General features: G+C 33.9%; 1 protein-coding gene across 1 annotated transcript; it reads left to right on the forward strand.

The window, feature by feature from the left end:
• Window positions 1–1688: 1688 nt before the first annotated feature.
• On the forward strand, window positions 1689–6254 carry LOC139859328 (uncharacterized). Its single transcript, XM_071848124.1, has 9 exons — window positions 1689–1845; window positions 1940–1991; window positions 2295–2368; window positions 3043–3144; window positions 3244–3384; window positions 3842–3893; window positions 4085–4158; window positions 4237–4329; window positions 5784–6254. The coding sequence occupies exons 1-9, from the start codon at window positions 1712–1714 to the stop codon at window positions 5821–5823; spliced, it is 762 nt and encodes a 253-aa protein (XP_071704225.1). The 5' UTR covers window positions 1689–1711; the 3' UTR covers window positions 5824–6254.
• Window positions 6255–12114: the final 5860 nt, after the last annotated feature.

The following is a 12114-nucleotide window of genomic DNA, read 5'->3' on the forward strand; positions in this document are numbered from 1 at the left end:
TGTTCACCACCAACTCCCCTTAACTTCTCAAAAGAAGGGTAAAACTGTCTAAATAATTTTTTTAGTGGTGTATGGCAAAAACAAGGTGGTGTACGGATCAACTCCCTTATTAGAATATATAGATTTCTTCCCAAAAATAATAGGAGAACAGTTTTATTTAAGAATACTTTAAGTATAATGAGATGATAAGTATTTTGGAATAAAATACCTTAATGCATTTTTCTTGAGAACCTTTTATATTCTATTATTAATAGTTTTTTAGTAATATTAATTTTTTTATACATATTAAAAATTTTAACGTTTATAAAGGCCTATTTTTTATGTGTTGAACATGACTTTTAAATTAGTAGGACGGCATTGATTATGTAGAGGATAAAAACTGTGATTCGCTGTGGGGTGATTTTGATCGGTTAATTGTACGCTAAAAATAACGCTTAACGGTCTATTAATTAAACGTTAAAAAAATTAAGAAATTCAAAAAAGTAAAAAAAGGAAGTGAGAAAAAGTATACGTCCATGCAATCTATAATGGGAGGTGATTCGCTGTTTTATTTTTTTGTTTATAAAAGTCCCAGTGTTAGATATTGGTGTTCATAAGTTAACGGCGGCAACGGTTGAGACAACCAGAACAAATATCGAGTAACGTTGGCAAAATTTTGTGGACTAGGTGTATGAATAGGTCGGGTTGATGATCCGGGAGTATTTGAACTCCCGAAAACCAATAGATTTGATATCGGACGGGTATTGTCGAAGTCGCCATCTTCATTTCGTGGAGTGTTTGGAGTGTTAGACATTTTTTTTTTTTTTTTTTTTTTTAAAGTTGAAGTATTGAGTGTTTAAAGTTGAAGTTGTGTGTATTTTGGTTTGGAAATTGTAGGTATAAATAGATATATTTAATATAGATTTTTTTTTCCCAACGGTTATATCCTCAAACGGTCAAAAAAACATCAACGAATCATCACGCGCCACGTGTCACAAACGTCCATTGCTTCCCTCGTCTCTTTCGAACTGACAGAAACGCCTTGGAGTGCCGCCCTGTTACACCGGAGGAAGGCGTTTCTTGGTGGGTCGGCGAATAAACTCGGTGTCTGTGAGAAACATATTTGTGAAGTTTAGAACTTTGGGGATTTTCGGTGAACGAGCTTGCTTCTCAACCGTATCAACGGCCCGATACAAGTGGTCTAATGTTTGAGTGTGGAAGCGGACATGAGAATATTTTCTCTATTGATTTTACTATTTTAGCACCAATAATTTATCCAACAATAAGTAATAATGAGATGGCGTCTAACCATCCGGGCATAGCCTGGGTGGCCAGGGTGCCCCGCAAACGTCTAGTTGACCAAGTCAAATGGCTGTTCATCTCAAATAAGGCGAAGGTTCGATTCTTGAATCGGCCACCATTTGTGCTTGGCGCTGGAACAGGGGTTGGTTCCGACCACACTTGCCTGGGACTGCACACGACCCGGTAGGCAGTTGGCATCCAAAGGGTGCACGGGGTTAAAGGTTCCCCGCCGATCTAACCTTTTTCATCTCAAATAATGAGATGGCGTCTAGATTTAAACTATACTTAGTGGTCCATTTTGATATCCAAAAATGTCAACGTACTAGATAATACGCAACTGTCAAATTTCGATTTGAAGTTCTTGTTGAATATTCATTTCGTTTTTTATATATATCGCAAACATTTTTTAAAGTTGGGGTCGAAACAAACAATGGCGGCAACAGCATTATCTGTGGGGGTTGCAGTTAGGACGTTGTTGATCGTGTTGATGTGCTTAATGATAGCAGCCTTTGTTTATGTAGTTGAGATTGGTGGCGTGGCTTCTTTCTTTGACTTTCGCGCCAGGTAATCAAATCAGTTGTGATTAAGCTTATGTTATGTAACTAAATCCAGATGTAGCAATTCATGTTTTATGATTTTTGTGTCCATTTATTTGCAGGTGGGCAATAGGTTTGTTGGCAGACTTTTCCATAAATATTGTTGTTATAGGGGTATGAATTATGAAGCTAACTTATTTGTTGTTTATCTGCCAATTAGAACAACAATGCTTAACTGTAGTTTTTAAGTTACACAAAATAAATACAGTTATAGAGCATAATGTTTTGTAAAAGGCTTTGCTTAAACTGTTAAAACACTCTGTATTTACTTTTTAAGTTTCGATGCACAATGATCTAATATTATCGTGGTGCATATTTTGTCTTTGTCCACAAATAATCTGTTTACATTCAATAAAATGGTTTATCTCTTTTTACCTTTTAGAATCAACAATAAAATGTTCGGTTTGTAAATTTTAGGCATGGTGTTTCTACAAAGAATTAAGCTGGATCAAGACACTTGTTTTAGTTGTTCTAATATCTGCGGTTGGGAGGTAATTTAATCTTCTCTGTGTTTATTAGTACATTATATATTTTTTAATCATTTTCATATTACTTTTTTCTAACTTACTAATTTTGTATTAGCCAATATGTTGATTAGATGTAATCTCAATCTCAATATTATATTATATTATATTATATTATATTATACAAGATCATTTTTCGTTCTTTTTATTACATACATATCAGAATCACAGCGTGGATATTTTTTTTTTTTGGAACGGCAAAATTTTATAAAAAATTAAACACAACCGTCTAGCAAGGAGCTAGAAGGATTACAATCCTTACAACGGCTTTATAAGCCAATCGTTCCAACTTATGTTCGATTTTCCTCTACTCACAAACCAATTAAACGAATACAATTGAATAGAGACAAAGATGCAATCCTTTTTCAATTTTTTAGAGTTGAAAATAACGCCATTCCGCCATTTCCAAAGGTGCCAAAACATACATGCCACAATCGTATAGACCATCTCCTTCGAAGTAGAATGGACTTGCCAATTGTCTAACCAAGCAACCCATTCCAACCAATGCTCGAAATCTGGGATCGCAACATTGATCCATACACGAACCATCCACCACAAATCTAACGCCATGAATCACAGCGTGCATATGGGTCGTTTCTTATAACAATTTAGATGCTATATTCATTTTTTTACTTGTACAGTGTTGCTACTTGTGGATACATACTTATGCAGTTCTACAAGTTGTCACGTGAAGAATTTTCCAACAATCCGTTATATTTCGTGTTGGTGAGAAATAAGAAAAGGTAAGAAATTTCCAAGGACACAAGGATCAAATGTATCACATGAAATCATATGTTATATTGCATATTTAATTCATGTTCTTGTTAAATTATTTGGCTTAGGGATGTCAATGAACACAGAAGGGGAATTTCTGTTGTAACTGCAAAAGTAATATTTTCTGCGTTCGGTTGCTTGATGCTTGCAGCTTTAATTTACACTGTTATTGTTGATTTATCTCACTCATATGCAGAAGGATTCGCACCGTATGTGAATATTTTTCTTTTTAATTTTTAGATAATCACTAAATTTATTTATGGTGGTGTTTGCGTGTTTGTTTTAGAATTGATTTTTCAACTGCTTTGACTAAAACTTGGAATAATCAGTTTTTAAGTTTTAAATAAATGGATTTTAATTGTGATTGATTTAGTTTCATACTAGTTGTTCACGAAAGATTTTAATCAAAAAGTACAAAATAGAACTAACAATTTATCAAATGGTTAAACATTTCCATATACTCAAATGGTTTTCATGTATTTGTTTGATACAACTTCAAAGATATCACTATAAACACCATCTCCTACCAACTACCATACATCTTGTTATATCTTATGATGATTATCGGAATTTGAGCATTTCTGCAACATTTTTAATAAATTCATGTTATTCTCTTTCTTATATTCATTTTTAAACTGATATTTACAAATAACAAATTTCAAACAGGTGCTTGTCGACTTTTCTTACTGATATCTACATCCATGCTGTGATATTTTCGGTACAATTCTATTCAAAACGAACTTTAGCTTTGATCAGATTTTGCACCTCTTTTAAGGGATATGTGAATGTGTCTCAGTTTTGATGTATTTAAACAAAGATCCCAAAAAACCAACATTGGGTACATTTTAAGGATTAGGTACTTATTTTGGGTTTATCATCATAACAAAAGTAATTGATATATGTTTTTAGGTGTGGATAGCTTATAAGGAATCAAGTTGGATAAATGCTTTGTTATGGATACTTTCACTTTTATGCCTAGGGAAGTAAGTATTTAGCATTTAGCATGTGTATAATTCGATAGAATGCTTATTGATCAATATTTAATTATAACTCTCTTGCAGCATCATTATATGCATATACATAGTGCAACAATTGTCCTATATCGCCCCGGAGCAACCTGTATCCCTCATAATCTTCAAACATAATAGTAACAGGTAAGGCCTACAACAAAATTTGGTTATTTTTAATAATCTGCAGATGGGACATGGTTGATTGCCACTTTATTTATGTGTATTTAACTTGATGTATTGATTGTGTCCATGAATTAAGTAGGGTACTGTTGCATTGGAATCTAATTAGTACTACATTTGTGCCAAATTAATGATTGTATTATACAAATTTTGACTATCTATGTGTTACTGCTACCGGATGGATATCATTTCCGTATCAAATTAATTAAAAAAGCTTGTATGCGTGATCTGTATATATGCATATTGTACTTAAGGTTAGTGGCAATGGAGACCCAAATCTATAAAATAGAGTCAGCAGTCCTTTAGAGCATTTAGGTTTATCTAGGATGCTAGGGACTACAATAATCTAATAGTAAATTTTTTAGTTAGTCAAAATTTGTTATGTATTATTTTCTTTATTCAATTATGTATTTATATTTCTCTCTCTCTCTATATATATATATATATATATATATATATATATATATATATATATATATAGAGAGAGAGAGAGAGAGAGAGAGGGGGAAGTAACCATTCGGGGGGAAGCGGGGGGAAGCAAAAACTTTTTTTTTTTTCGTTTTTTGAAAAAACTTTGTTCACGAACATTATAGATGAGATGAAAATATGAACATTTAGTAGAGACACTTTGTGATAAATGTTTTTATTTTGGCGGAAAAACGCTCGAAGAAGTAATATATAACAATTATCGTATTTTTCGAGCGTATTTTGAGGTTTTAGCTATTGGGGTTTAGATATTAGGGTTTTGATATTAGGGTTTAGATATTAGGGTTTAGAAATTTAGGGTTTAGATTTAGGGTTTAGATTTAGGATTTAGATTGAGTTTTTAACACGAACGGTTTAGAGTTTAGGGTTTAGGGTTTTGGGTTTATGGAATAAACCCAAAACACCAAACCCTAAACCCTAAACCCTAAACTCTAAATCGGGCTAAATTTTACTTCACAAAACATGAAAAAAAAAAAACGTTCATATTCTTCACGAACAATATTATCTTGAATGTTATTTTTGTCGATCGTTTTCCCGCCTAAATAATAACATTCATCACGAAGTGTCTTTTCTAAATGTTCATATTTTCGTGTGATCTTGATGCCGGAAAAAAAAAATTCAAAAAAAACGAAAAAAAAAAATCCGCTTCCTCCCGATTGGTTACTTCCCCATTGATCCTGCCCCTATATATATATATATATATATATATATATATATATATATATATATATATATATATATATATATATATATATATATATATATATATATATATATATATATATATATATTTCGATATGTAATATGTATCTATTGTTGCTTGTGACTTGTGAGTGTACCTGTACTTGAACGACATTACAGATGTGTGTGATTACATAATTTCAAGCTCGTGTTATTTTTTATATTTCTTTTAATGTTTTTCATCCTTGCAGAGATATGCAGTCAAGTGATCCTCTATTGACAGGTGCATAATGCATAACTACAATTTGCAGCAATTGTTTGTTTTCTTTTCAGCTTATCATTTGTGCAAAGTATGCAACAATAAAAGACCATTGAAATCTTAATGTAATGTAAGTGCTGTCTGTGTACTTGCAGAGTGTTATAAACTGGCTACATGTGACAAAAGGGCAGTGAATAACTTTTCCTCTATAGCCAAAATTTCACACATATACATTTGATAACTATTAGTAACAGTTAGTACTTACCATACCGGTACACGCCTTGATAATGACAAAATCAATGAATATTAGAATTTAGGATGCATATGCAACATGTTTTTAATCCAAATTCCAAGTCTAGTTCTTATGCAAGTTAAAGTTTAAGGCACCAAGTGGTAATATATGTAAGCTGGTTGTATTTATTTTATCGTCAAATTGTCTCGAAAGGTAAGATAAAAGTTTAATTTTTCAATGAAGGGAATATCATTTTTTTCTTTGTTCACAAACGACTTTACTTTATATAACACCTCATCAAAATCCATCAACGACGATGTTAACTCTGGTCTCAGCGCATGACTTGACTTCTATATATAACAACAAATATCTACAGCGAAAGCAATTAATACATGAGAAATAACACGCAAAACGGGTCAACAATAATGTTGAGTGAATCTACAGCTTTAAGTAAACAATACAGTATGTTTAAGAAACGATTTTCAGAAAACGTTTATTAGCGAAAGACCACCAAGGTTTAATATTAAAAGATTGTAGACAACATTTGTCAAGTTTTAGTCTGTTTGTGAACATCAATGTCAAGTTTCAGCTGTGTATGTGCTGGGATTAACAAGTTCCATAATGTTTAAAACATTTTATGAATCAAATTAAAGCGGAAGCATGAATATATTACCAACTGAACTTGTTAATCTTTAACCAATTAAAGTTAAATCCCAATTAGGATCAAGTTATGAAATATGCTTAAAAACTATAAGCAAGTAAAGAGTTTATACATAGTCCAAGCTTGTTAGTATATGATGAAGATGATGATGAAGAATGGAGCTCCAAAAGAATGAAACCTCAAGTAGTTATACCCTAAGCTAACCACTAACACCTTGTGCTATAGTTAGGATTTAATTTACACTTGAAACAAGCTTGCAAAAAAAGAAAAATGAACCCTCCCTTCCCCTTGAAAGGTCACGGCAGCTGCAGCACTAAAATGGAGAGTGTGCAGTTTTTTTTCTTCTTCTTTTTGATGTGTATTGCAAGTGTGTTATGTCCCCAAGAGGTCTTGGTCCATATACCTCTTGAAAATGAAAGTAGCCATTCAAATGGTTAGTCAAATGGCATGCCTACATGGACTCCAATGCCACTCACAAGTATGTTTTTAAAATAAGTTTTATAAAAGTTAAATTTTATAAAACTATTTTATAAAACTTCCATTTTTATTTATATATACATTTTATTATATAAAACCAATTTATATAAAATGTAACATAAATTTAGTAATTATTTAACCTATAAATAATTAAATCCATAATATATAAATTATTCCATAATTTATATATATGTACACATCAAGTAATATTTCAGAAAACCGTTTTTCTTAAAGTTCAAGTGTCGCGTATTTAATCAATGATCCAATCGTTAAGATTAAATACGTATAAGATGTCGATAAGCTTGTTATTGGGTATGACCCGACTTGGATCAAAACATATTAGCCACGTTAATTTAATATGTCTCTCGGGCATACGAAATACCTTCAATCTCCCACTTGCACGAGAAACATAAGAAATTAATGCAAGTGATGGATACCACCTAATGACCGTCCATCACCCCCAATATGTTATGACTTTGTGCCATTCAATAATATCATCCCTTTCGAGTTCCATCTCGAATATGAATAGGTGAATCTTTCATTTTATCCTTTCGTCCTAGATGTCATGTTAAATCCAAGAGATACAGAGTGATCACTCTCTTCTAGATTTAACTTTATCAGGCCTTAGACATCTGACTCTCAACGAATAAGAGGGACAAATTCCATCTTGACTACACACGTCCTAAATATATACCTTGCATTATACCTGAGCTCTTCCTTATGAACTACCATATTTCAGAATAGCGAAGGAAAGAATCAAGGCACAATACTTGGTAAATATCCGAACCCAATATGTATCTCAGGTCAGAGGATACAATGATATAAGCTTTTACTCAAGATTACATGTGATCAACCACAAAGGCTCCATTTAGTAAATCTTGAGGGCGGGTCTTCCAATATTTGTATCTCACAAATATCTATGAACCTTGGTTGCAACCTTGCCCCACATTCATCCCGTGAATGTATACCAATCCAAGTTTATAATAGTCTAAACCTCACACTTGTTCTCACAAATGTGATCGACTACGAAATTTAGAATAATTACTTATTCATGGATAAAATATGCAAAATAGGAACTTAACTCAAAATAAATTAATACCATAATTATATTAATGAGTTTGAACAATTTCGTTCTGTTACAATACTTAAAACAGATCATGACCAATCACTAAAAAATCGAAGCCCTAATGCACAAACATGTCCTGTATGTTTTGCTCCATGTAAGAGCTTCGTGAGAGGATCCGCTATATTAAGATCTGTGTGAACTTTGAGAATACATATCTTTCCATTTTCAACTTCATCCCTTATGTAGTTGAATCTCCGCCCAATGTGACGGGTCTTTTGGTGAGCACGAGGTTCTTTGATTTGAGCAATCGCACCCTCGTTGTCACAAAAGATCTCAAAAGGGTCCTGAATGGAAGGGACCACTCCTAAGTCATCAATGAATTTCTTCATCCATGCAGCTTCCTGAGCTGCCAATGAGGCGGCAATGTACTCTGACTCTGTAGTGGATAATGCAACAACATCATGTTTTGAACTCTTCCAAGAGACCGCACCTCCATTCAACGTGAAGACATAACCGGACTGTGATCAAGAATCATCTCGATCAGTTTAGAAACTCGCGTCCACGTAACCTTTTACAGCGAGTTCCCCCTCACCAGTCCCATATATTAGAAACATATCCTTAGTCCTCCTAAGGTATTTCAATATACTTTTAACCGCAATCCAATGACTGTTTCCTGGGTTATTCTGGTATCTACTTGTCAAGCTAAGAGCGCATGACACATCCGGTCTAGTGCATATCATTGCATACATGATTGACCCAATAGCAGATGCGTTTTCTTCATTCTCTCTTGTTCATATTTTGTGGTAGGGCACTGAGATGAACTGAGAAGCGTTCCTCTTTGAATAGGTACCAAACCTTTCTTAGAGTTCTCCATCTTGAACCTTTTCAAGATCTTTTCAATGTATGCACTTTGATTCAAACATATCAGTTTCTTGGATCTATCCATGTAGATCCCAATCCCCAAAACGTATTGTGCTTCTCCAAGATCCTTAATGGAGAAGCATTTACTTAGCCAAGTTTTAACACTTTGCATTGCAGGAATATCATTTCCAAATAACAATATATCATCCACATATAGTACAAGGAACATGATAGTGCTACCACTAGCTTTCTTGTATACACAAGCTTCATCACCATTTTTAATGAAGCCAAATTTCTTGGCCTCCTCATTAAAACGATGATTCCACATTCTAGATGCTTGCTTCAATCTGTAGATTGACTTCTTTAACTTGCATACCTTTTTAGGATATTTCGGATCAACAAAACCTTCAGGCTGAACCATATAGACATCTTCCTCAAGATGTCCATTTAGGAAAGCGGTCTTGACATCCATTTACCGTATTTCATAATCATAATGAGCAGTAATGGCAAGTAATATCCTAATAGACTTTAGCATTGCCACAGGCGAAAAAGTTTCATCATAGTCAACCCCTTGAGTTTGAGTGAAACCTTTTGCTACAAGTCTAGCTTTATATGTATCCAAGTTTCCATGTATGTCGGTTTTCATTTTGAAAAGTCATTTACAATCAACTAGCCTTGAGCCAGTAGGTTGTGCAACAAGTTCCCAAACTTGGTTGTCATACATGGATTGCATCTCAGCGTTCATGGCTTCCTGCCATTTATCTTTATCAATCCTTGATAAAGCATCTTGGTAGTATGTTGGTTCATCTAAATCAACCACATAGCAACCATCCATGAGAAACCCATATCTCTCAGGAGGATTACTAATCCTACCAGATCTGCGAACGTCTTGTATACTTTGATCATCCATTTGATCATTCTCAACATTTTCATGTTGAGTGCTAGTGTCAACCAATTGTGTATCATCTACTTGATCTTGAACCTCTTCAAGATCTATCTTCCTTTCACTATTACCTTCCATTAGGAACTTAGTTTCAAGGAATTCAGCCTTCCGAGCAACAAATACATTCTGCTCGTATGGATCATAGAAATAATATCCCATATCATCTTTGGAATATCCTATGAAGATGCACTTCGTGGATCGAACATTCAACTTATTAGGGACGTAACGCTTAGGATAAGCTTCACATCCCATACCTTTAAGTATGACAGAGATGGAGGTTTTCCAAACCACATCTCATGAGGAGTTCGTTCCACTTTCTTGGTTGGGGCCATATATAGAATACGAGCCGTGGAGTATAGACAATAACCCCAAAATGATAGAAGTAACGAGCTTCTAGCCATCATAGATCGAACCATATCCATTAGGGTTCGGTTCCTCCTTTCGAAAACTCCATTAAGTTAGGGTGTTCCAGGAGGAGTGAGTTGCGAGATAATCCCATAACTTTTAAGATGATCTTGGAAGGCATCGCTTAGGTATTCACCTCCTCTATCGGTACGAAGTACCTTGATTGTCTTATTGAGTTGATTTTGTACTTCGTTTTGATATTCCTTGAATGCTTCAAAAGTTTTGTCCTTGTGTCTTAACAAGTAGACATATCCGAAACGACTAAAGTCATCAATGAAAGTGACGAAGTATCTTTCACCTTTCCTAGTCATGGGCTTAAAGGGTCCACATACATCCGAATGTATTAATCCCAATAAGTCTTTAGCCCTTTCATAGGTCCCTTTGAAAGGTGCTTTAGTCATTTTTCCTTGTAAACAAGATTCACATACATCAAATGAGTCCAGTTCATTTGATTTCAAAAGTCCATTCTTTTGAAGTGTATGCATTCAATTCTTGTTTATGTGACCAAGGCGACAATGCCATAAGTAGGAATCACTCAAATCCCTTTTGAGTTTCTTGGTGTTTGCATGGAACATTGAGCTATTGTATGATGTGTCGTCATGAACCAATTCATAAATACCATTCAAAGGCGAAGCCTTAAAATAGAACACATTATCCAAATAAACATGGATATCATCATTAATGAAATTAAGATTAAAACCATATTGTTTCAAACGGGATACAGAAATAATGTTTCGAGATAAATCGAGTGCATACAAAACATTTTTCAAAATAAGCTCCAAACCACTTGAAAGCTTCAAAACAAAGTCTCCTTGAGCTTTCACTTGCACCCTTACTCCATTTCCCATGAAGAGACTTGTTGTTCCCGCATCTTGATTACTTCTTTTGAACCCCGGCAAAGAATTGCAAATATGAGTTCCACATCCTGTGTCTAATACCCATGTATTAGAAGAAGTAATACTAAGCTCAACATATACCATATATACATTACCTGAGGTTTGCCCTGCATCCCTCTTTTCTTTTAACTCCTTTAGATAGATCGGGCAGTTGCGTTTCCAGTGACCCATCTCACCGCAACCAAAGCACGGATCTTAGGGTTACTTCAAGATGATGATGAAATGATTCTAATGTGGCTAATGTGTTATGATCCAAGTCAGGTCATACACAATAACAAGCTTACCGACACCTTATACGTATCTAATTTTAACGATTGGATCATTAAATAAATACGTGACACTTGGATTTTAGAAAATCGGTTTTCTAAAATATCATCACTTGGGATAAATTATTTGGATAATTTGCATTTAATTATTTATAGGTTTAAATAATTAAATTGTGTTATATTTTATAAGTTGGTTTATAAAATAATTGCAAGTAACTAAATAATTGAAAGGCACTTTTATATAACAAGTTTAAATTTTAAATCCTTGTTATTATTACTTGGGGTGGCCTTTTTTTGGCTCCCAAGACCACCACCCATGCTTGATTACTTGTTACTTTTAATAACACATCCTCCTAAGTGCATGCTTATTCCATATACCAAGTAATTAGCTCATTTTCTCTCTTCACAAGTGGAAAAACTCTCTAATCTTCATCCTTGGGGCTGCTGGCTGAATTTTTGAGGAGAAAAGAAGTGGGTTCTTGCTTGGTAACTAGCTAATTTAAGTGTCAAATAAAT

The sequence above is a fragment of the Rutidosis leptorrhynchoides genome, chromosome 1, assembly GCF_046630445.1.
Source record: "Rutidosis leptorrhynchoides isolate AG116_Rl617_1_P2 chromosome 1, CSIRO_AGI_Rlap_v1, whole genome shotgun sequence".
NCBI lineage: Eukaryota > Viridiplantae > Streptophyta > Magnoliopsida > Asterales > Asteraceae > Rutidosis > Rutidosis leptorrhynchoides.

What these genes read in the sequence shown, in the direction of transcription:
- LOC139859328 (XM_071848124.1), top strand. Translation starts at nt 1,712, where the DNA reads ATGGCGGCAACAGCATTATCTGTGGGGGTTGCAGTTAGGACGTTGTTG. An exon ending in TATGCAGAAGGATTCGCACC is followed by an intron (nt 3,385 to 3,841) that starts GTATGTGAATAT and finishes AATTTCAAACAG; the next exon opens with GTGCTTGTCGACTTTTCTTA. An exon ending in TCACTTTTATGCCTAGGGAA is followed by an intron (nt 4,159 to 4,236) that starts GTAAGTATTTAG and finishes ACTCTCTTGCAG; the next exon opens with CATCATTATATGCATATACA.